Source organism: Lissotriton vulgaris, chromosome 5, assembly GCF_964263255.1.
Source record: "Lissotriton vulgaris chromosome 5, aLisVul1.2, whole genome shotgun sequence".
NCBI lineage: Eukaryota > Metazoa > Chordata > Amphibia > Caudata > Salamandridae > Lissotriton > Lissotriton vulgaris.
In genome coordinates this window covers 1252136184-1252162071 of record NC_141693.1, presented here as the reverse complement: position 1 = coordinate 1252162071, position 25888 = coordinate 1252136184, and the positions used below count along the sequence as shown (strand labels likewise).

The window sequence follows — 25888 nt, the reverse complement described above, 5'->3', positions numbered from 1 at the left end:
TGGTGTTTAGCCTTCAGATTCATTGTTTATGTCTCCATATGGGTTCTACTGTAGTGTGGGTTATGAGGTTTCGAAATTATTTTCAAATTATAAGTTTCCAAGCAGTAGCTCGATTTAAAGTGTACTGAGTTAAGAGGCATCTAAAAGGGATAACGTCGTATTGTAAGGTTTGCTATATGGTAGTAAGTCATCACAGTTTTAGTCTTATAACTTGACGGATAACGGACTGTGTTCTTTCATAGCACCATTTTGTTTGTGTAAGGCTTTCATTTGTTTTCTGCACATAGCTGTGTTTGAGGGTATGTCAGCACTGTGGACGTCTGTGTAATAACTTGATGTTGAATTCTCAGCACTGGCATTGCAAGGGGTCAATGAACCCTCCTGCAAACAATGAAAATACTCCCTCCACCCACCCGCTCTGCACAGTTTGTAGTAACACAGCCCTAGTTGGGGTCGATAGCCAACATTCCTGGTCTCTGGTGCCACTGCACCTGCTGCACTGTTCGTAGATGCGCCCCAGATTCTTAGCTCACCAATGTTAAAATGGTGGAAGGGAAGTTAATCCCCACCTTTCAAGCACACAAATTGTATCAAATAAGTGGGTGGGAATTTAAACCCAGCCCTGTTACTATGCTGCATAGTTAAATACATATAAGATCCCAATGGTGAGACCGATTGGCATTGCCAATGCTTGTTTTTCTGGTAGGCACGAGCAGATTAAGTGATTTGCCCAGAATCACAGGATGTAGAGTCGACCCCGAGGCTCGAACCTTGGTTTCCCAGGTCCAAGGTCAGCAGTCTAGCTGTCAGACCACATCCTCTCCACAACTACTTTGTAGTGTGCTATACAATGTGGAACACATGCAAAATGGGAGAACGAGGAAAAGTTTCTCCTTGTCACACTTGGCTCAAGAGGGTGCTGGATTTTGGCAAAAATCATTGTCTGCATTTTTCTGTAGATAGGGACTTGCATCTAACTCCATGGATGGTTGTATGGGGACGCCCGAGCACCACATATTGAACGCCCCCTTAATTCAATGTAATGCATTATCTACTGCATGTGTCTCAGTATCCACCGTGGGTCAGAATTATCAAAAAATTGTATTGGCAGGTTTCTGATTCATTATCACCAACGACGGAGTTATTATATCACTAGTGGCTTTGTGTCCCCTTTTGCTTAGTTGTATCATTTATCCTCAGATGTTTAGCATTATCAGTGGCTTAGTATCTTTAATGGCTTAGTACTGTCAGTTGCTCAATATATTGACCTTGAATTTCTTCAGTGGCTCAGTGTCACTAACACCTCAGTATGCTCAGGGGTTCAATATCATTATAAGAAAGGAGAGCTGCTGAGCTGTGTGTTGGTATCATTAGTGACTCAGTGTTATCAGAAGCTCAGCATCATCAGTTGATCAGTCTTATCACTACTGCTCCGTAGATATATTTGAGAAGAATGTGAGACATTGCTAAAAGAAATGGGGAGTTTAGAAAGCTGTAGTCCATAACAAAACATAAGTGTGGCTTTGTGTTGGATATTTCTCAGCACAGCCCCCTCTCGCGTATTTCATCAAAAGGCTCACAAATAACACATGGATACTTTTAATAGTAAGTAGTTCAAGTAAATAAAAGTATTTTCGTGCTAAGGGCTACCTTCCTTTTAGTAAGAATCCATAGTGTGGCACAGCGTTTTGTGCTTCTGATATCCCTTATCTGGGAATGTTATCTCACAAGTGCACCTTAAGATGGGTGCGCCCCTGCCTGTCTAATACTACGTCCAGGTAGGTTATACAGAAGATTTTAATCTCATAAAATTAACTGTGCCTTGCCATACATTTATTGGTCATGCAATCAACATAAAATGTATTTCCCAGCTCGCACTTCAATTTAAGTAACAACACACACACACACATAATGTCTAAAGAAAACAAACACAAAGAAATGTTGTTTTATTTATTTTTTGATTAGACCCATATTAGAAATGTTTGAAGTGAATTCATGTTATGCCATAGTCAATTTATGTCAGTACACAAACACATATGTAAAAATCTATATACATGCTTACACAGTAAGCGATGAGGTAGACTCGTTTAAAAACAGGCATCCAAGCAGAGTATTTGTAGCCATTATTTTCTTCCAAAATTTCTGGATGACAATAGATCAAGTTGTTCCATCAAAAACAGAACCAGGGGCCAGATGTACAAGGTTTTTTCAGCTCGCAAACAGCCCAATTGCGACCTGAAAAAAACCATTTTTAAATGTACAAAGCCCTATCTGTGATTTGGTAAGGTATTACCAAATCACAAATTGGGTTTGCGAGTTGCTATTAGGAAGGGGAATACCAAAGGTGTCCCTTCCTAATAACAAGTCACAGGGGCATGTATGAATGTTTTGAGACTGGAATGCGGTCGCAAAACATTCATACTTTAGCAACTCCGTGAAAGAGATGGTACCCCATTTGCAAACTTTTAAAGAGCAGGAAGTGGCCCCACGGAACACTGCCTACTCCTAAATAAATAAAAGGAAACTTTTCATTTTTCTTTTTTAAATGCATCCAGTGTTCCTTTGAGAAAACCAGGATGCATTTCAAAATAAAAAACTGCTTTATTTAAAAAGCATTCACAGACACTGTCGTCGGCTGATCCCAGCAGGCCACCATCCCTGTGAGTGCTAGCCATTCGCAATGAGTCGGAAATTGCAACCTGGCTCATGAATATTAATGAGGCAGGACCCGACTCATTGGGAATCGCAAACAGTGTAAAATACACTGTTGTACATAGCTGTTTGCGATTTCCCAATATCGAATTGTAAAAAGTCGCTATTAGGAAATCGCAAATGGAAGTCTTTGTACATCTGGCCCCAGGTATCTGGTCAGAATAAAAAATGTAACATAGAGTCAAGCTACATAACAACATTATAATTCAGATGTAAAAACTCACCACAGTGGTAAAAAATTTAATATTTAAAAAGGAAACATTCTGTCCATTTGTATTAAATAATATGGGGCCTGATGTATACATTTCTTTTGCAGTCACAAACCATACTATTCGCAGAAGTGTTTTTTACAGGTCACTATAACCCTTTTACGAGTCAAAAATACATTTCTGACTCTCAAAAGAAGTTCTGGAAATAATTATTAATTGCAATTCAGAGGGAGCATGAAAGGAGTATTCCTTTCTGATTGAAATTAGCAGTGTCATATATCAATGAATTGTGACTGCCAATGATCAGATACCAACTCACAAGATGAGGGAGGGATTGGATTTGCAAAGGGGAATCTGCTTCTGGGACAGCTGACCCTATGAGAACAGGTCAAGCGGCCTCAAGGGGAGCCGACCCCTGGTGTCTTCTCAAATTGCAAACTTTAAAAAAAAAAGCAAAGCCTATATCTTTATGGGCCACTTGCTGCTTTACTTTTAATCAAAATAGGGTTCCTTTTTAGGAATGCAAACGAAGGTAGTTAGGTCTGGTGTCCCTTCAGATCACCATCCCTGTGTACATAGCCAATCACAGGGGGTTGCAAATAATGAGCTGGCTAATTAATATTCATTATGAAGGGAGTTTTGGGATCTTGTCCAAATAAGCGTTTTTGAGAAGTGACCTATTGGTACATAGTGTACATTGCAAAATGGCAGTCAGGGCACAGAAAGCCAGTGTGTAGTTTGCACCCACTATCTGAGACTGGCCTGTACCTATAGCAAGGCATTCATTAACAAATAATGCATTGGTTCACTGACGATTTTCAGGCATCGTATGGCTCACAGGCCGCTCCCGAGCATCATTTTCATTTAATAAAAAGACGGAATTTGTTGACTTTCCTTTACCTGTTTGGATATTAAGAAATGCAAGAAGCGTGTCCAAATGTTGTCCCACATTCTTTCAAATATATTTACTGAGCCGCAGTTAACCCCTTGGGTGCGGCCGCGATTCTGCGCCTGTGAGGCAGAATCGCGAGTGGGCGGGTTCATTACAGCCCCAAGCCATCTACAGCACACGAGCACCGTAATGTATGACGGCTGGGGGCCGTCATCAGCACCGAAGGGGTTAAGGCTGCAGGATAGTAAGAACCAATCAGGATTCAGAAAGTTGAGTTCTGAGCTTGACCCTACCAACCGACAGCTGTGTAGTCCAACACTCTTTCGGAAGTTGTGCAGCGTGACTGTTGTGGGTCTATTTAAATAGTTTACATGTAATCCTGTTGGTTGTTGTGGATGATATTATCACCCGAGGTCGCTCTGGCTGTATCAGTCATTTATTGCACGCTGAGACCAACTGGCCACCAATCATAGCTCCTTAATCAGTTCATTTTCAGCTCTAACTGTTGTACTCCAGATTCTGTGCACAAGGACAAACATCCTGTATTCAAAAGCAGCAATTCGGTGTAAAGCATGCAAGGCATTGTATTCCTACTCCGAGGTTTAAAAGGGTGATTGTAGAGTTTGCCACGGGTGCAAGCGGTATATCTGGTGTATGTCACATTTCTTTCCATTTCTCGTCAACAGTGAATGAAGTTCATGGAATGCTTCAATCTGGCTGCCAGGCTCACGTCATCAGGACGCCCACGGTGGGAACCTACCGTCAATCTGGACTTTGGCACTCTTCTTTTTCAACTGCGTTCTTATCCTGCAAACAAATATACATATTTTACTTAAACCATATTCTGTGTACCTGAATAATAAATAACCAGAAATGCATGGGGGGGGAGGAGTCGTCATATAACATGCAATACAATGCAGATCTGTTACTTAACTAAACAATTAGAAATTTCATACAGAGGCACTCAGAATTCTGAATTAACCAGGTGAAGATTAAGAGGAAATGCCATCATTCTAGTGGACAAACGTGTGTGTAGTTGTTTATAAGACTGTTTTAATTACGACCCAAAATTAATTTCAGTTCATACAAAGTTATATTACGTTACGTTATGTTATTTGGCACATTTCTAACATATCTTGCATTCTCAGAAGGCTGGGAACCTTTTCAACAGATTCTGGATTTCTTTTTCACCCTAGTCTCGGGGAACAGGCATTGAGTGGAGGTTGGATAGGGGCCTCCAAGGCCATGTAATGCACCGTGATGTTGGCACAAACTTTGAATATGCGTCTGTGCGCATATTGTATTAGCGCACAGAAACAAACGCACATAGACATACTCTGGCGCAAAGCGACAATTCGTGCTGGCGCAGTCATCTGTAATAGTGGCCCCTGGAGGTGCAGACTCCAACTTAGTCACTACTTCGCAGAAGCAACCCTTTTCCTTGGACAGTTTGGGGTAAGTAATGCATGAAAGAGCACAGTAAAAGCTTAGTTGAGTTTCCTTACCCAGCATTCCCTTCGGTAAGACAGCTGTGCGCATGAGTCCTCGAGATACTGGTTACCAAAGCCCATGATTCGGGTCACTGGGTGCGGGCAGACCCCTGCAACCTTGGCAGTGAGGTGCACAGTGAATGCAAACTTCACCTCCTCGGGGGTCTGATCCACCTTTTTCTTTTTCACTTCTTTGTCCACGTAAATGTCTGCTAATTGTTTGAAGGAACTGTAAGAAATGTCCTTGAAGAATGTATTCAAGGTGGGGTCTTCTTTAATCTGCAATGCAAGTCAAAAATCACACATTAAAGAAATGAATAGGGAATATTAGAAAACTCACATGCTTTATTTTAGCAGTTCTGGGTTATCAAAAGCAAATAAAATAAGTTCAGTGCGATGAGTGCCCACTACAGGGTTCTGAGCATGACCAGTGTTGAGTCCCAGAGGGGCAGACACAGCTTTTTGTCTTTCTGAGAAGGACAAAATAGAAAGTCAGCAAGACTTAGCAAGTGGACATAAATGAGAATGGTAAACTGAATAAATGGGTGCCCGACCTTCCGGCTTTCCTAATGCTTTTTGAAAGATCTAGGGAGCACCAGCAAAAAAAAAAAAAAGAAAAAGAAAAAAGTAAATGTGAGATGCTATGGCCGCTTCATTCCATATGCACATGCATCCGTCACTACACATATGTGTGCCTACAGACTGATGCAGGTGCCATTTTCTTATTTACGGATCCAAGAAGGCAGACACCAGTGGATCTATACATTTTAAAAAACATACATTTTATTTTTGCTAACTCAATTTTTGCAATCCAGATTAGACCAACAGTAAATAGCAGATGCCTGCCCATCCAAAAAAAAAGCACAATAAAAAGTATTTAAATGATTGTGAGGTGACACAACAATGGAGTAGCAGGTGGGGCGGGGGGGGGGGGATATGGGGGAGTGGAAGCAATGAGAGCCTTGGTGGTGGTCAAGGGACCAACAGAGGTGTTTAAAGTTGTAGAGCAGCACAGCCCTTAAAAAATATGAAATTAATAAAGTATCTTACTTTATGGACCTGGATGGAGTGGGGGTGCAATGACGTGGTCGAGGGGCGGGTGAAGAGGAAGCAACGAGGGGGAGAAAGTTGCATACTAGTAAGAGCAATAAAGCACATGCACTCTAATACAGCACTTAATGAAAAAGAAAGGATGTTAAAGAGGCTATGCTCCAAAGGAGGATCAAATGGGAGAAGAAAGAGGCCAGCTATTGAATAAGAAACAAGCAAGTGACAAGACATAATGAATCAAACATTGGGTATGCTATAAGCCCACTGTAATTTTTTGGTAGGGTCCACAGGAGCTGTTTTGGAAACAGACAGCTAAAAGCGGTCTGGTAGACATGATCTAAAAAGGTGGTTCCTCTAATGTTCTCCTGTCAGCTTCAGGGTTAGGACCCGGATACTGGCAGCATTCAGGCGTGGCCCGTAGCAATATGCCAACAAATCTGGAGAAGCAGTATAACAAAGATTCAAAAACAGCTTTTCGGCTCGGGACTCCTAACTTGGACAGCAAGTAGTTACAAAGTTACCCACAGCCAGGCGCGCAACACCCATTGAACTCACCGGGCTTCAGCCCCCCCCCCCCCCCCCCCCGTCGTGTGTGGCAGCCTGGGACGAGACAGATCCTGTGCACACACAGAGCCACACCCGAACGTTTCACAGGTCTTTAAAAGACCATTTGAATGTTAATTAGGCCTTGCAGTACAAAGTACAAACCGCCTCCCACTCCAACCTGCTCTTTTTAGATAGATTGAACTAGAGCCTACACTGACGTCAGAACATGGGGGGGAAGAGATGACGTGGACAGTCCTTACTTTATGGGCTGCAATTTTACTAGCTGGGATTTTCCGGTTACAGGGGCCATCTACTGTAGAGGGAAAAACTGTCATTACAGATAAGCATCTAGATTGTTGCTTTGTTGTGATGACGTCAGCAGGGGTTTTCTGAAGTGTTGTGAAATCGATCACTGGGTGACCCGTTTAAAATGCAGCCCAGCTGTTCGGGTATTGCCTGGAGAAAGATCGGTCGCTCTTTTTATGAAGCTGACCTATCTTGTAAAGATGGAAATACCTTTCAAATCCATTTAGGCCACATAGAATAAGGAGGTTTCAAATTCTGCTTGAAAATTCACATTAAAAAGGCCACGCCTCGTTGTGTGGGCCGGTGTGAGAGAAGGAAAAAAACACTCAAGGGAAACTCTCCCACTGACGGATCATAGTGTGGCCTACTTGGTCGAAGACTGGCGTTAGGTTTTGTGGAGCGTGCCCTTAACCAGCCCCTGATGACCACTGATGCTCCATCAGGACCTTAGGAAGGTACACCCATATTCTCAAGGAACTCTATTCTTGCAATATCCTTATAATATTTAGCAGTGGGTACTTTATTCCATATCTTATTTACTATTCTATTTAACAGCAAAAGTGTTGTCAAAGCAATTAATGCGTCTAATCAATTCGAAAAGGGATACTGGAAAGAGGCTTGTCTCGTTTTCACATTGGTGATGATTAAAGCCTGGACTTTGCAGTAAATAAAAGGTGGAAACACTTCCAACAGCCGTTCTGCCTCAGTTTAGCCGCCGCCCTGGCCTCTGGGCAAGAAATAATAGTGCAGCAAAAATGCAGCATTTTGGAGGGGGGGGGGGGGGGGGGCAAGATGAGGCTAGGCTGCTCCACCACTTTGCAACCCTTCTTCATCCCAATCCTCATCTTATCCATTAGATGCTTGTAGGACATGAAAGCAGTGGGTGATTGCGCCATATTTGAATTGTTAAACAAGCATTGGAAAAGCTAACATGTATGACGTTGGCAGCCATCCTGCTGGCTTTGCCAATGCTTATTTTGTCATGATTTTAGTAAAACGTTATTGTTGGAGGAGTTGTTGGGCTCTCACCGACGTAAACAAAGGGTAAAGCAACACCATTTTAAAAGCACACCATGATATTGTAGTCCCTAGCATTGAAGGGAGCTACTTTTTTTGCAGAGGTGCTCCTTGTGGAAGAGTAAATTGCTGTCACACACAGTGACTGGCCAATAGCTGAAGAGGGCTGACACACTGCCCCATCATGCTGTAGCGAACAGAAGAAAATGCTTGTTAAAACGCCTTTGGAGGCAGCATTTTAAACTTATGTTTAAAGTTATATTCATATGAAAGTTCCGAGCAGCATTTTAAACTTATGTTTAAAGTTATATTCATATGAAAGTTCCGAGCAGCATTTTTACAATCATTGAAATGGATTGGATTAAACGGATAATTTCGATATCGGATATCGGAAGCTGGAAAACTATGCTGCTGTGGAATGCTTTAATGTGGTCACAACCAGAAGTCCACCCAAATCCACAAACAATGTTGGGGCGCTCTGGTGTGTGTTATGGTGGCTTTGTGATTCGCGGGCGCCATGGTGGGGCCTAGTTGAGCAGTAAAAATACGAACGTATGGAAAATGGATCCCCTAACCCCGTGCAGGGGAGTAAAAACACCCATACCTGGAAAGCAGAGGGATCCTCAAAGAGTAGGGTGCCGGTGCCACTGCACATGTGCACCATTTATAGCTACGCCCCTGATCCATTTTTGATTTTACTCTCTTTCTTTGAGTCACACCACGTTTCAGGATTTAAGGCAGTTCACTTAAGGGAGTGAAGCCCGCGTAAGTCAATACTAACAACTCTTTGAAAAATAGCACTGATAGATTATTTTTCAAATCCAGCAGATGCAAGGAGAAACATATTTTATGTTTTTATAGAGTATGTTCCCTTGAATAATTCATACAATGAAACAAATACTAAACAACGTGTGAAAATACAGTAACGGAAAACACTGTTCTAAAACAATATGAAAAGGAAATCGGCGGCTCCGAGTGATTTATCGAGGGCTCTTTGAGAAAGGATCCATTCAACACAGAGGGGAATAGCCCAGCCCTTCACAAAACCTCGCGATAACTGAAACATAATGGTAAAGAAGCAAAGAGGGTTCAACATCCATACTCCGAGGCGCTGATGCAAAAGCAGGGTAGACAACAAGGGATTCAGTGTTAAGAAACGTGATAAGAAGTGAATGTCTCACCTTCTGGTCCCATTCGTCGCCCTTCTTCTGAAGCATGGATGCAATCTTTCGAATCAGGAGTTCTACAAAAGCAAACAATGTATTAAAAAGATGTCTCTAACACTGATAAGTAAATGCAGCCGAGCAAAACATGTTCCCATAATCTCGGATCGAACGTTCAACCTAGAACTTGTGAAGACCTGGGCTAGTGGCAGGTCCAATGGCTTCGCTCAAGGGCATGGATGTCTTGGCATCTACTCAACAATACTAACAACAAACCCAGCCAAGTGGCACGGAGTTGATATCAACCTCTCCTTAATTCTAGGACTCTGGAGCATGAACTAGCCACACGCAATGGATTTCTTCCTCATTCAAGGTGGAATGGATGATACCTTTACAAAAGACCTCTTATCTACCTATCGAAGCCTTAGCACTCCCATAGAACTGGTGCCAACCAGAAGGGCAAGGACACATGGTCATTCATCAACCCTAGACCCGCGCTAAAATAATTCAGTAAGAAAATAAACAAAAGTGGCCAGGAATGAGAGTGCAACACCACCATATTTGCCTCAATATTCCTGCCCATCTATCCCTTGGATACTTCATTTCTCTTATTCTCGCTCACTTGGGGTTCCCCCTGCACCTGTACAAGTTTACAGTTTGGAAGAACGGTTTTATTTAATCTTCTTATGAACAAAATGCAACCACCAGGGAAAGCTACCACATCTCTTTCATCTTCAGCTTGTCCTCCGCTTCCACAAAATATTGCCTCAGCCTTTGTCACTGCACTGTCACCCTTGGACTAGTGAAATGCTGTCTACCGACTGCCTATAAAGGATGTCTTTCATACATCAGCACGTCAGAACCATGTAACCCACTTGGTATTTTATCCAAGACTCTGGGCCATATCTCACATGATCTGGTGGCGAAATATTGGTGCTGGACAGACGTGAGATCTCAATTCAAGACCCTGTGACCACTGCCAGATGGGCTGGGTGGTCATTCTCCTAGAATCATCACAAAGGTCTTTCTGCCTTACTGCAGACCCAGAGCCTTACTACCGGTCTCACACTCAAATGGGACCTCCGGAACCTCTGACATGATATAAAGCCTCACTTATGCAACTTCTCATATGCATAGGCCTGCATGAACGCAATGATACATTCTGCTCCCTCTACAAATCACACATCGCTAATCCTGTGCTGGCAAGATGCCTAAGGCACGTCTAGCAGTTAGTTAGTTGACTAGCATACAGAGTCTATAATCTAACTCCTACACAGCAATTACACTACCACATAGTTAGCAGTGACAACTTTTCTCTGACCATTGCTTAATTAGTCTCTCCAACAAGACTGGTACAGTACGAACACCTATGTACCCTCCCATGAATGGCACTTGTTGCAGCCAAAGGGATATTGGTAATGTGTGGTAGCATTTCTGAAGTATGCCATTTGCCATTTACAAGGTCACTTGATGCTGCCAGAATGGTGCCAAGTTTTTCAGAACTGCAGTCAAAATAACATTTTGTCTGATAGAGCATGCATACACAAAGCAAGCCCGGGAGGAATGCAGAGAAGTGCCATGAGGACCTCACCTGTGCCGTGTATTTTGAGCCACATACCTTTTTCTTCGCACTCTAGATCCTCATGGGAGCTGGCAAGACGCAGGCGGCCTTCGTCGTTCTCATTCTGCTTTACAATCTGCTCAATCTCGGCAGACACACTTGAATAGTAGGAGTCATTCTTTCGGTCACCTACAAACATAAATGGGTTCCTATTAAGGTACCTGATCAAAGGCAACAATATACAAATTATTGCATCAATAGCTATAGGGCATCTGTATATTTAAGACACTAAAAAGAATCTATGCCAAAGGAAGCACAAAGCTATCTCACTAATTCGGGTGTTAGTCTCAGCCAAAGATGGCCATACCACATGTTAGACTTGTATTGTATGTGTCTTGTAAAGCGCACTGCTGCCCTGAGGCGTCTTGGCGCTGTAGACCGCTGAGGAACCTGTCCTGACTATCCCTGTGAGATGGTCCCTACTGGGTATCTCCAAGGTGAAACCAGGCATCCCCGGCGAATGTGGGGGGCCATTGTAGAGATGAGGCAAGCTAATGCCCAAGTCAAGTCAAGTCAAGGAAATTTATATAGCGCTCTACATACCCAGAGGGTCTCAAGGCGCTTGAGGAGGGGAGGGGAATTACTTGTCAAATATCCACGTTTTAAGTTGTTTTCTGAATGCTAGGTGATTCTGGGTAAGGCGAAGGTGAGTGGGAAGGGAGTTCCAGGTTTTAGCTGCCAGGTAGGAGAAGGATCTACCTCCCATGGTGGTTTTGTTGATGCGAGGTACAGTGGCAAGGGCTTGGTTGGATGATCGTAGCTGGCGGGAGGGGGAGTAGAAGGACAGTCGTGTGTTGAGGCATTCTGGTCCGATTTCGTAGAGTGCTTTGTGTGCGTGGGTTAGTAGCCGGAAGGTGATCCTCTTATTGACGGGAAGCCAGTGGAGGTTTTTCAGGTGACCAGAGATATGTTCTTTACGCGGGATGTCTAATATGAGCCTGGCTGAGGCGTTTTGAATTTGTTGGAGTTTTTTTTGGAGTTTAGCGGTAGTACCGGTGTAGAGGGTGTTTCCGTAGTCCAGTCGGCTCGTGACCAGGGCGTGGGTGACCGTTTTCCTAGTTTCGGTGGGGATCCAACGAAAAGTTTTTTTGAGCATACGAAGAATGTTGAAGCAGGATGAAGAGACGGCGTTGACTTGTTTGTACATTGAAAGTGAGGAATCCAGGATGACGCCCAGGTTCCGTGCATGGTCTGTCGGGATGGGTGCTTTTCCAAGGGCTTCTGGCCACCAAGAATCGTCCCATGCGGAGGGGGAGGTACCTAAGATAAGGACTTCTGTTTTATCAGAGTTCAGTTTCAGACGGCTATGTTTCATCCATTCGGCAACTTCTTTCATTCCTTCGTGTAGGTTAGTTTTGGCGGTGTGAGGGTCATTGGTGAGTGATAGGATCAGTTGAGTGTCATCCGCGTAGGAGATGATGTTGAGGTTGTGTTGGGGTGCGATGGTCGCAAGGGGGCTCATGTATACGTTGAAAAGGGTGGGGCTGAGTGAAGATCCTTGTGGAACGCCGCAGATGACTTCAGTGGCCTCTGACTTGAATGGTGGGAGGCGGACTCTCTGGGTTCTTCCGGTGAGGAACGAGGTGATCCATTCTAGTGCTTTTCCTTGGATTCCAATGTTTCTGAGGCGCTGTAGAAGGGTGTTATGGCAGACTGTGTCGAAGGCTGCGGAGAGGTCGAGGAGGATGAGGGCGACTGTGTCTCCATTGTCCAGTAGGGTTCGAATGTCGTCTGTTGCTGCGATGAGGGCGGTTTCAGTGCTGTGTTTGGCTCGGAAGCCGGACTGTGAGGAGTCGAGGGAGTTGTTGGCTTCGAGGAAGGCGGCGAGCTGGTTGTTGACAGCTTTCTCGATGACTTTGGCCGGAAATGGAAGGAGCGAAATGGGACGGTAGTTTTTGAGTTCGGTGGGGTCCGCTGTGGGTTTTTTCAGAAGTGCGCTGAGTTCTGCGTGTTTCCAGCTTTCCGGGAAGGTGGCGGAGTTGAGGGAGCAGTTGATGACGTCTCTGAGGTGCGGTGCTATGATGGAGTCTGCTTTGTTGAAGATGTGGTGAGGGCATGGGTCAGTTGGGGATCCTGAGTGGATGGAGTTCATCAGGCGGATAGTGTCCTCGGTGGAGATTGGGTTCCAGTCATTAAGGATGTTCGAGGGTGGTGAAGGTCCAGCAGGTGGTTGGGTGGGTTGGTCTCCGGGTTGGTTGTCGAAGCTGTTGTGGATGTCTGCGATTTTGTTGTGGAAGAATGAGGCTAGGGAGTCGCAGAGGGCTTGAGAGGGGGTGATGTCGTTGGAGTTGGCCGAGGGATTGGTGAATTCCTTGACGATGTTGAAAAGTTCCTTGCTGTTGTGGGCGTTGCTATCTAGTCGGTTCTTGAAGGCGGTTTTCTTGGCTTTTCGGATCAGTTGGTGGTGTGTGCGAGTGGCGTTTTTGAAGGCTTCCTTGGTGCTGGTGGTTGGGTCTTTTTTCCAGGCCTTCTCTAGGGAGCGGCAGAGTTTCTTGGATTTCTTAAGATCATCGTTGAACCAGGAGGCTTTCTTGCTGCCAAGTTTGATTAGTCGTTTTTTCAGTGGTGCTAGGATGTCGGCGCTGTTGGATAGCCATAGGGTGAGGTTGGTGGCGGCTTGGTCGGGGTTTGAGGAGTGGGTTGGGGGGTTTAGAAGAAGCGATGAGGAGATCTGGTCGATGGTGATTTTGTTCCAGTTTCTTTGCAGAGTTGGTTGGGGGTGGTTGTTGGGTTTGGGCTTGTTGTAGGTAAAGTGGACGCAGCTGTGGTCAGTCCAGAGGAGAGCCGTAGTGATCCCTGGTTAGAGTAGGCACAGAGGCGAGAATTAGCGAGTCCGCTGACCCTGGTCCACGACCTTGCCGCGTCGGGAATTGAACCCTGGTCCCGGGCCGTTCTCTGCTTCCGGGTCTGCAGCCTCTAACCAGTGAGCCACACCACTCCACAACAGAACAACATTTCTGAACCTCTTTAATAGACATTCATGGTCTTAAAAAAATGTTTTGCACACACTCACAAAGGTAAAGGGGTGCCCTGGTTACCCCTTCCCGTTTGCGAATGGCTGACCACCTACTTGAAGTAGGTGGTAAACTGCAAGCGGTCGCAAAACAATGGAATATTCCATTGTGACTCGCTATTAGGAAGGGACGCCCCTTCCTAATAGCAAGTCAGAAACGCTATTTTGCGAGTCACCGACTCGCAAATTAGCATTTGTACATGCCAGGACCCTTTTTTGCGGTCGAAAACTAGCCGTTTTCCCATTTGCGACAGCAAAAGTAGGTTGTACGTCTGGCCCTAGATAGTCTGCTGGATTAAATCAAAACATGGGTGAACTCAGTAAAAAAAGGAGCAGTAAATACTATCCCTAACTGCCCTCAATGGGACCCTTAAGACCATTTCGTATTCATATACAGAAGGCTCCTACCTTCTTTCCTTGGCCGGTTGACCTGTTGCAGTGGAAGGTGGTTCGGTCGCATCGATTTTCTACCTGTGTCCTTCAGACTGGACCGCTTCTCCACTTCAGTTACATTTTTCTTAAAGGAGAAGGCTTTCTTGATGCTGCTCATTCTTTTGTTACTCTTGACTACTCCTTGACAGGATGTACATAGGTCAACGGACGAACCCTGCTCCTCACACCCGTGAAGGTGGTTCCTATTGGAATCGGTATGCATGGTCTTTGAGTTGTCTTTAGGTCCATCATCTTTTCTCTTGGTGAAGAAACTTAAGAGACTCTTTAGCCAGGACTGCTGACCTTTTCCCTGCTTTACTTTGTGGATGGGTTTGCCTGTGGTGCTCCCATCTTCCACCCCCGCTTCAGTCTGCGATGGCTTCATCTGATCATTCCTGGCGTCTGCGTTTTTGGCCTCTATTTCAGTTCTGGCTTGTGATTTGGTCTTGTCTAGTGGGGTTTCCTTATTTCTGCGCCCAGGATATTTCCCAAAGTCACTCATAGACCTTTCCACTTTCCTCCATCTTTTCGTCTCTGTTCTTTGATTAGACAAATCGACTGGAGTGATCAAGTAGCCCCTGGTTTTCGCCTCACAATTGCTTAAACTGCGTTTGACGTAAATTTCTAAAACCTTCTTCGCCTCTTGCCTGTCTAGCTGCCGCAGGCTTCCCAAGGGGTTTGGCTCAGCTTCGGCTAAACAATCAGGCGGCTCCATTTTGATCCTGAGGGAAAAGAAAACTTACATAAATATGGGTACAATGGCTCATATTAAAGTTCTTTAATTGTCATTGTGAAGAACATTTATAGCTTTTCAATAGTTACGCTATTGTACATTTCCCTCTTAGTTTAAATGTGGTAATCAGAGCCTTCTGCATTGTATAAAGTTTACAGTGTACAAGTTCAAATGGGTGCACAACATTGGTGGGTGCCGGTATAATAGAGAGAATTAGAAAGAAGAGATGAAACAGAATTGTAACAAACAATACTTATGTAAATAGGTAAATCTTTCAATGGACCATACACTATTCAGGGTTTTTTGGATCCCTGGGTCGGGCTTTCATGGAAGGCTGGCAGTACATAGTCAGATGGTCATTAAGAAGGCCATATAGATTTCAAGCCATAAACAATATGGTAGAGTTGAAAATTGAGGCATTGGAAATGAATTGCTAATTACTGATGAGTAGCAGTCCTGCCAGTTTCTAAAAATATTTCACTATGTGCGAGGAGGCCTAAGGTACTTCCACCAACCCCAACCCCTCCACTTAAAAAATAAAGTGTCTAATCCTGCCACCTATGTCCTAGGGACTTTCACACCCTGTAATGGACACTGGCTGTGAAGAGCCTCTAAATAAGAGCTGGAAATCCACTCTGATGAGGTTTCCAAATCAAAAAATACTCTGACGCGCTACCCAGAGCTCCACAAACGGCGGACTTTCTTTAGATATATGCCGTTTGCTGTGATTTTAGGTGCCAGGTGCTTGTCCACATTGTGCAATCATCGCAAACAGCACCATGTACAGCGAGCGGGCACTGCTTCCTTTCTGCCGCTCGAGTAGATTTTTACTCAAGCGGCAGCTTTCTCAATGCAAACGGACAGTTTCTCAACGCGAGCGGTCGCAAGCATACTCGTCCACTTTCAATGAGAAATCTGACCTCCCACGTAGAGAAATCTCGCCTGGCACGCTCGCACTTGCCAACCTGATGTTGATGATCGAGAACAAGGAAAATTATTGCCGGGAGGTGGATTTTCATCGCTCGCCAACTTTACGTTGATGAATGCATAACGCGTAGTGCAGAAAACTCCACAAACTCCGCGAGCGGAGCGGAGTTCCCTGCCCTGACTTATTTACAACCAGAAATGTAAAAAATAAATTCGGTGAGTTGTCTGTCCCAAAAATATTAACCATGTCGGATTAAATTCAATGTTGGAATGAGAAAACTAAAGATTAATGTCCAGAAAGTCCACACTAATAAATGTCAAACATAGTCCTCCATAAAGACTAAATGAGAAAAATATGAGGATCCAGTCGATTCACATAGGCAGAGTTGAACTAGTCACCGACGTTTTGGTCTTGTGTGTCACAAGTCCATGAGACCATCCTCACAACCACCATGGTAAATTGGAATTACAAAGATGACCCCTCATTAGTTAGTACGGTTTTGGAAAAGAAAATAAAAATAGGGTTTATTAGGGCTATAGTCAGAGTGAATCAAGTAACCAAACAGAAATTTGTAGAACAAATCTTGGAGGTGTGAGTGAATCAGCGCCTAGAGTTTCTCACGGTATCAATGAAAAAGTTTTGATTTCTTTTTACATTTGTTAGAGAGGACTTTCTGGAGATTAATCTTTAGTTTGCCCTTTTTCCTGTATCTTGTGAAAAGAGCTCTTCAGCTGGAGACTATGTGAAGAGTGCTAATACATAGCGGCCACGGCTTCAGATTGCTTATGTGTGACATTGTCATGATTTCAGTGTAATTATGAGTGATATTCCACAACTATGAGATACACTTTCTCACTAGCAAAAACAAGCAATGAAGATGAAGGAACCACAGCTGCCAAGGTTTCAAGTTATTGCCTATATGTAACATATTCATGCTTTCAGTGTACTTGTGAGTGGAATTCAACAACCAAATGTGTGACACTAAAAGTGACACTTTCTCGCAAGCAACATCAAGCAATGAAGTCCATGGAAATTGATAAATAGCAGAAATAACAGCCCATTTGAGCAGTGAGAAATTCCAAGAAGTTCTTGAAACTGCTGCAAAGCACCTGAAATGGAAGGGCACTAACTTAGTGCCATGGGACAAAAGCAGTAACCCACTGAACTACCTTCATAAAACACAGTTCTGTGATTTGCATGGTACTCATTATGCTGACTTAGTGATGTTCTGTGCTGAAACAAAGTACAAGTAGGGTTGGGCCACCAGCCTCACCCCAAAATGAGTTTGATCTTATCCTTTCCTTGAATGACACAAAACATTACCTATTAACTAATTTAGGTTGTGTGCGCTTGACTTTGTTTGCATTTTCACAGAAGGTAGAGCTCCTCTCCCCCTTCTTTTCTCAGAGACCAGGGTTATCTCTGATCAAGAAGCACCAGCCACCTAGACCTCGCAACTACCATTTGACCACTACCTGTAGAGCGCCATCATATTTCTGAACACTTCCATAACCCTCCGCTGAACTTCTTACTCACCCCAAAATGAGTTTGTGTGACTGACTCAATAATGCTGAACTCAACTTACAGAGAGCAGACAGACTGCAGCGACTGCAGAGCTCAGCTGTAGCTTACACAGGGCAGCTGAGAATGATCATGACCATGACCATGCGCTCTAAAAAAGAGAATATTAATAGGAAGGAGATACCTGAGACTTCATTTACTTGTGTGTGTTTGCAATCGCCAATTCGGTACAGTCTTGGTCGCAATGACTCCCCCGGGCAGCGGCCACGGTTCGTCCATGATTCTACTTGCTGCTTGCGGCAACAGGCATTCATGAAACTCCATAGTGGGCAGTGCTCTGGGCTAGTGAGGCACCATGTTCACTCCGGCCATGGCTGCGGTCCCGTGGGTCAACTGGTGGGGACAAGTCCCAAACCAGCAAAATATGAATATGATCATTATAGATTACACCCACACTGCACAACGTGGTGCGAGAAGCATTGGGCTGTGCGGTCATTGCCAAACGTTATTCATGATTAACTAAACTGTCACACCTGGCTGTCTCTGCAGTAGCCATTGGGCACTGACTCCTTGTGATGTCTGTGAATCCGTATCCAGTAATGCCACGCCAGTGTTGGGTGAATCATGGTTATTATGTCACATTTGTAGCAGAATTATTTGTATTAGCCAGCTCCCAAGCCTGCCCGGAGCAGCGTGGACCGCGCGCTGCCGCTCCAGCTTTGTTCAGTCAGTGAGTGGTCCTTTGTCGGCGCTCCCGCTTGACAGCTGAAGCAGCTCTATAATGGGTGACTTTGCATTTCAGTGCAGTGATACGGACCACCACATTGGAATGCATTACTCTAACGCATGATGCCTGGTACTTGGCAGGGCTGCCAATATTGTGTGTCACACCCTTGCACCGGGTGATTTGGCAGGTCTAGAGCTGTCTTCATTCTCCTTCCTCTAAGCTTCCTTGGACCCACTCCTTAGAAATGAAGGGAGACCCATCTGCCTGACAGGAACTTAACTGCAGCGTTTCACTGAAAAAAAGTGATTTTCAACAACTCTGCTCTTTCCATACCTGAGTTTAGAAAGGCTTCTCCACCCCCTGAATGTTCACTGCCCTCAGAGGTTGCTGCTGTAATGTTACTCTGATGAAAAGTAATGAAGAAATCAAGGTACTATTTCCATATGAGTCTTCCTCCTCTCTCATTGGCTGCGAGCAGTAGGGTTGGCAAAAGAGTATTGGCCCTGCAGCCTACCCTTTTTGGCAGAAGGCCAACGGACACGCACAGCGGGGGGCTGTCTGCGCGGGATGGGTGGGCGCAGGACCTGGCCTAGCTGTTGACCTTTCATAGGTTTTCCCCACATGCAACTGGGGCTCCTCCCCATGCGGCCAGCCTTTCAAGGCATTCTGCTATCATTAAACAGGATCAGGCGCGCACCACCCCTTGGGCTCACGGGGCTTCAGCCCCTCCCCCGTCGTGTGTGTCAGCCCGGGCGGAGACAGCGTCACGGGCTGGCGAGCATCTAATTGCAGCCGCACCCGAGTACTTAACAGGTCTTTAAAAGACCATTCACTTTTAAATTAGGTGTTTTTTTGTGTTTGAAACCCTTCTTTCAGTCACTCTGTATATGGTTGAAATAATTAGCACCCCCGAAATATTTGTCAACCCAACCCCCCCCCCGAAATTTGGCTCTAGTTGCCCGCCTGAACAGGATCGCCCCAGGCTGGCAGTGGCAGCCTTTCACAGGCAATGGCCTGCATGAGCTGACTCTGCCTTGACCCCTCCGGCCTTAACAGTGGCGAGAGCCCTCCCCGATCCCTGCAGGCTGCCCCGCCTCTAAGCTAGAAGGAAGAAGGTCACGCCGACTTCCTTTTCATCTCTTTCTTTGCCAAACCTGCCTGTCTTCATTCCAGACGCTGCTCATTCAGAGAGCGCGAGACAGGCCTCCTTCCCTGAGAGTTAGTAGCGCTGGCCTCATTTCTAAAGTTTGAATTATGTTCACCCTCTCGGTTCAGTATCTTTAAAATATGAAACATTATAACAAACGCCATATTTGTGCAGCCAGCCTAGCAAACTTAGACAGCGGATCAGCACTTCACGTTTATCGAAGGATTGTGAGCAGCATGGGGGGGGGGGGGGGGGCGGCATTGCTTAACAACCGGTAATAGGATCCGAATCTGGTTGTTTTGGTAACACACCTCATGCAAATACTGTGTGTGTTGGAAATGTGTCCAAGCTCAGACAACAATTCCATCAAGGACGACCTCAATAAGGGATAAAATAACAGTACAGAGAATCCCAGAAATATGAGTTGGAAAACAAATCTGACGCACAAATGTTCAGAGTGAAACAGGAAGGTATGATAAAACATTATGGGCAGGGGAAAAAATAACAGTTTAAAAGTGTTTTGGTCTGAGTGTACCTGTATCAATCACAACCTCAACTGGATTCCCAGCTCAAATAATAATCCTTAAATTGGAGAACTTTTACTGCGAGCACAACCAAAAAACATAGTTTAGATCATTAAAGTCTTTCTATTATGTCCATATTTTGTTATTCGGCCTACCCCCACCCATCTGAGATGGTAAATGCTGGCATATCCTTTGTTCATCCCCCGCCTGCCCCAGCCAACATCAGACGTAATTTAGGGGTGAAGTTTGACAAGCAAGCCTCTCTTGGTCCAAATGTTGCTGGGGTTGTGGGATCCTGTTTTGGAATTATCAAAACCCTAAAGATAAGTCTTTATTTGCTTCCGCTGCAACATCAGAAAATGATAATACATGCCCTTATCACCTCTCAGCTTGACTATGTCAGCTCTCTGTATTGGGGCTAATCTACTCAGGAGACTTCAGCAGATACAGAATGCCGTGTGCAACATCTGCCGAAGCTCCAGAGAGTGGCCACACCCGTCCTCATTGGAGGGACTTGCACTGGCCACCTATCAAGTAATGAGTGTGGTTCAAGGGGCTCATGCTGGCTCACAGGGCCTTCTATCAAATGGGTCTGCGGTACCTGGCCAGCCGGATTATCCCTCATCAGCCAGCAAGAACTCTTCATTCTTCTGACGCTATGATGGCCGGGGTCCCATGAATAAAAAGTGAGGTGGCACCTCCTGAATGCTCTTCCTTTTCATCTTCGGGCTACGAAGAAAGGACTCTTATTCAATTGGAATCTTAAGACATGGCGTTTTGAATTTGCATATCAGTGATTGGTACAGCATGATGGTCAGTGAATATGTCAGCGCCGGGACACTCATTGAGTGGCTGTGCGCTATATAAATTGATGTCCCTCAGATAGGAGACTAATGTAAATTGTATTTCCTTTGCCATTGCCGAGAATGTCATAAAACAACAGGTATTGTTGGCTTTATTCACAGTTTTAATGGTACTCAAAAACCCATAACAATATAACACGACATATTACGGCCGATTTATCAAGGCTTTTGAGCTGCCGCAAACTGACGAAAAGTCAGTTGTCTTAGTAAAGTATTTACTTTCCACTGCAAAACTTATTACCACTGGAGAGTTGCCTTTATTGTAATGCAAGCAAAAAAGGTTTGTACTGGAAAGTAGAAGGTATCAAGGGGGTGTTCTATGTGTTGTACTTCGGCATTTTAATGCTTCCAGCCATGGTATTGAGGGAAAGCCAGGTCTACAAAGATTATTATATCAGGCTTTACATCAAAAAATAATTCTCCTATTGCAAAGTTGGATAAATGTTTTTATTTTCCCTTAAATTTCACACACACATTGCATGTGTGCTACGCTATACAGACATATCCAATTACTGAAATGTTTTTAAAAATTTCCAGGTATAGGATTTTGTGCAGGAGGGGGATGCTTCCAGTACAACCCCTATGTTAGACAGCACACACACGCCTTTGCACTGTGGTGCAACATATATTTTTAATTTGCTGCAAGTGTAGAATTGTCATGTTTGCTGCTAGTATTTGGGCAGAAACAAACAAAATTGAATAAGCAGGCGTAAGGGCTCTGGAAACACGGCTGAGCATGTACAATTTTAAAATTGAATCAGCAAGTTATTTCTAACACTTGATGTTTCTCATTAATTTCCAAGATTCACTCGATACAAATACCACATAGATATCTACATGCATAAAGCTGTTCATCTGAGAGATTCCAGAATTATTTATCTGCAATTCCACAGGAAATGTAATATGTTTGAATATTTGATTACGTTTTTCAGAAACCCACATGAATCACTCAAAAAGCAACAGTAACAGTACAGGAAGATACCCATGTATAGTATAACCAATCCAAATTATAAATGAACATAAATTCCAGCGTAAAGGGAGCAAGTAGCTAAGTATAACTTTTAAACTGCATCATTACCATCGAGGAAAACCACGACACGCTGCAAGTATCGGCAACAAAAGCCAGTTGCTTGTTTATTCTGGTATGTCGCGTCCTCCAGTAAACTCCACCGCGTGGCATAGTGACTCACCTCTCGGGCCAGTGCTTGTGAGCATTGGCTCATCATGTCCGCCCACAATGGCCTTGCATCCAAGTGACATGGAAACAGAAACCTGCACCTCCGCCTTCCAAGCTACAAACTCATCCTCAGGGTCGGATTGCAGTACAACACTATCACCTCACATTGAACTGTCCATCAGCCAAGCATCACCAGGCTCCACCCTGCGGCATTCCTTATGACTATTGACGCCCAGGCCAACATTCTCCCCGTCTTAAACGGTGCTGCTCACATGACATTTATCTCCGTGCTGTACAACTCCACCTACAAAACTCCTGTACCCACCGACTTCCTCACCCTGCACCTTGAGCTGAGTGTAAAGCAAATTTCTTGGCGGTGCACCGCCATATTGAGTCAATAAGCAAAAATCAGAAACCTTCCAATACAATTACACAAAACAATCAATAACGTGGCACAGTAAAATCAATTTATCTGAAACTATGGTTCCTTGTAGGGAAAACCTCCACAAATGAGCAAAACGTACTTAGACGCTTCAGGGCAAAGATGGAGCACGCACGTGACAAGCAGCAGTCACCAAATGTCACCAAGTCCACAAGGCCTCCAGAACTATGTGATTGCACATTCCATTTTGCATAATTAAAGCGTTGCCACATAATTTCTAGCCCAAAATAAACTCTATGTGTCATGCCCTGCAGACCCTGCACTCTGCAGCAGCTGCCAGTCGACCTTCACTTTTGATTATTGAATTCAGATCATTTCTGACTAGATAGCAGTCAGGACACGTTATTGTAACTCCCCCTAGGCTGGGGAGAAGGGATTTTGTGTTTTTCAGCTGAAAGCGTTAACTAGATATAAAGCAGGGAAAGGCTATTCATGTTTTGTCATAAAAAGGCAGTTTTTCGCTGTATTTTCTGTGTAACAAACTGTTATGTATTACACATGGGTGGCAATAGTGACCAGTAAAATGCTTGTTTAAAGAAATGCAAGTACAAACGTGACAGAAATACAAAGATGCAAACACTGAAGAAAACTTTTTTTTAAAAAACAAAATAGTAAAAGAAAGGAGGATACAATATTATATTTAATCTGATAACATATAAATACACCTTCTCTCGCAGTTCAGAATCATGCCTCACAACACTAATTTTAAATATATTTTGCTAACAGAGTCTAAATTCAGACCACAAATAGATGTAACTTCTAACATCGGGGTCTACAGTGCAGCCGAAGCTATAGCGGCCCCTAGTGCTCAACATGGTATCTAGTGCAGTTGGTGCTATATCAGCCTGGCCTGTGACTCCTTTCCTGTATTTTCCCTTTCTTCGTATCTTCCCCATGGTTGTTTAGAGATTATGACTTTCAGATAATCGTGGGCCGACATCACCCTGACAAATTTAGTAAAAAGCAGAAGCATACATTTTTTATCTGAGAAAAGCGCCATGAAAATTGCTTCTAGGATCAGGTGGTGACGGAACAATTTTCTGAGTGGGAGTGTTTCCATCAATATTACATCACTGAAGATATAGGGACCGTGAAAAAATCCAAGCGTTTCACAAAGAACTAGTGCAGCAAATGAGCGCCGCCGCCAACCACTCAGCACAAGAGTGGTAAATGCGTGGAAATCGAGTTTCAGCAACTATTTACCATTGGCACATTACCGAGTGAAGTGTCTTGATTTGTATTTATCTTATTAAAATCTTTGGTTTGATCACAATTACAAAAAATGCTCCATTTGTGCTTTCCTAACTGCTACTTAAAAAATATATATATGTGTACCGTTCACTTAGAAGTAGTCACATTTTGCTGTGTTATAAAGAAACTGGCATTCTACAACCTTTCTTTTCAAAGTTAACTTTACAGAATCGTTTAAAAAAACTTCTAATTTTACAGTCCTAGGAAGAAAAGAAAACACCAAGATCCATGTAAAAAGAATAAGCGCAATTTGTCAAAAGACATAGCCTGGCATTTGACCTCCATCTTTGAACACACAGCAAACATAAGATTAAAAACTAATTTGAAAGGCATCTTTACAGCTAATTCAGCTTCTGAACTCCAGCATGGTTATTTTGGGGGTGCTGAAGCACCCCCTCCCAGCCTTAATTTCTGTGCCTAGTTATGCTGCATTACATCTTACTTCAAAAAATAATCCAACGAGTGAAAGAGCCGGACCACCCTGTTCCCGCACCACAAACCCGTAAAGGAACCGCCCACCAGATCATTCGTTTTCTACTTCTTTGGCGTTCCGAGGGCGGTGTCTATGACGTCAAAGGCAGTACCTGCACGGCATGGACTGCTGCATTCCATGCCGTGCAGGTACTGGGGTGCATGCCCCATGTGCTGTGCCCCCATGTGCATTCACGTGGCATGAGGCATGCAGGAGCCATACAGAGCCCCCTTTCTTTTCTCTCTGCCACGGTTTTTATTACGAGCTCACTGCCTTGAAGACCATGGCGGAGAGGAAACTCGGAATATGCGCCAAGCATTTTGCGGCATAAGGACCGCTGCCAGGGAAGTGAGGTTCCCGCCCTAGTCGTAATAGGGTGATCGGGAGCAGCTGCAGCCCATGCAGGTAAGAGCGGTGGGGCCGGGTGATGGGGGATTTCGACGGACGGTGATGAGGGAAAAGTAACTATTTAATTTTCCCTCGTAATTGTCAGTCGAAATCCCCCCTTACCCGGCCCACTGCTCTTACCTGCAAGGGCTGCAGCTGATCGGGAGACCGCCCCCGTGAGTCTGGCGGTCCATGGACCCCCAGACTCATAAGGGCCTTAGGTGCCCCACTGAGTAAATACTTAACCTCCTGAAAGGCAAAGCCAGGCAGCAGACTGTTGCAATGATATCCGATAATGCTCCAGCGGAGTCGTATGGTGGACTGGCTGTGGACACTACCAACCACACATTGTCTATCCCCTGAGACACGTCTGCTCGCTAATGTCGCAGACCAGTGTGCAGTGGAGTGGATGACATCATAGGACGAGTGGCCTCACCGTGTGAATGACGCCATTTGGTGGTTGGCACAGTCAGCCTCTCATGTGACCACATTGGTGCATACATACTGTGCAGGCCCTGCGTGCGCATTTCTAATATGCCCTTCCAAGACAGAAAGTTATCTTCTTTAATCCTGAACAAGTGAAATGGAACACTACAATATGAAATGAATAACTACAAATTCATGCATAGAAACATTATACGTTAGTCTCCTTATAATGCACATACCGTGTGAACATGTGATAATAAACGACTTACCTTGCGCTATCAGCAGGTATTCTCCAGAGGTAGAGGAGGTGTTGTGGTCTGGTAGCTAGTTTAGCAGCTGTGAAACTCCAATATTTGTTTTTTAATTAATCCCTAATCCAAATTGTGTGATCCTGGACACATCACGTAATTGTTATTTTGGGTAAACAAATTATTTAAAGTCGTATTAAGAGCTCTGAAAAATTCGTCTGAACGAAGAGGCGCGGAAAGACTGAATGCGACCTGTAGCGAGAGTCACCTGAGACAGGGCTCAGGGGAGACGCCTTTCATACTCGCCAGTCATGGAGGCGGAGCTCCGCCCCCTGTTCAGCCCCGCCACCAGGTGAGCTCAGCAGACCTGCAGGGAAATCCCCGGGCCCAGCCCAGGAAGGATCCCGTAGAGCTGACCGCGGCCTAAGGACGACAGGCGCTGGCAGACTGACCCAGTAAACAGCTGGCCCTGACTGCGCAACTCTCCATGTGAGGAACGCGTCTGTGTTAATCGACCATTTCCCTCAAGGAAGGAAAGATTAGGAAATACCAGCCCAGTGCTCTCGTTTCCATGGCTATCTGCGCACCCTG

General features: G+C 44.6%; 2 protein-coding genes across 4 annotated transcripts in view; one reads left to right on the top strand and one right to left on the bottom strand.

The window, feature by feature from the left end:
• The window catches only part of LOC147712416 (omega-hydroxyceramide transacylase-like), a 565370-nt gene that overhangs the window by 537515 nt on the left and 1967 nt on the right, over window positions 1–25888 (top strand). The gene's annotated exons all lie outside the window — the stretch shown is intronic.
• Window positions 1936–25888, bottom strand: LOC147712417 (protein BNIP5-like). 2 transcript variants are annotated; one of them, XR_015295994.1, is made up of 7 exons: window positions 25319–25821; window positions 14428–15173; window positions 11004–11135; window positions 9404–9465; window positions 5319–5582; window positions 4049–4620; window positions 1936–3907 (listed from the first exon to the last, which is right to left on the bottom strand). XR_015295994.1 is itself a non-coding variant. In XM_086923102.1 (6 exons), exons 2-6 carry the CDS (start codon window positions 15164–15166, stop codon window positions 4576–4578), a joined length of 1242 nt encoding a protein of 413 aa, XP_086779228.1. In that variant the 5' UTR covers window positions 15167–15173; window positions 25319–25888; the 3' UTR covers window positions 1936–4575. The 2 variants fall into 2 exon arrangements, 1 of the variants encoding a protein (XP_086779228.1); XM_086923102.1 differs by having other exon boundaries at window positions 1936–4620; window positions 25319–25888.

What these genes read in the sequence shown, in the direction of transcription:
- LOC147712417 (XM_086923102.1), bottom strand. Translation starts at nt 15,166, where the DNA reads ATGGAGCCGCCTGATTGTTTAGCCGAAGCTGAGCCAAACCCCTTGGGA. An exon ending in TCTAGAGTGCGAAGAAAAAG is followed by an intron (nt 9,466 to 11,003) that starts GTATGTGGCTCA and finishes TTGCTTTTGTAG; the next exon opens with AACTCCTGATTCGAAAGATT. An exon ending in CTTACCGAAGGGAATGCTGG is followed by an intron (nt 4,621 to 5,318) that starts GTAAGGAAACTC and finishes ATTTGTTTGCAG; the next exon opens with GATAAGAACGCAGTTGAAAA.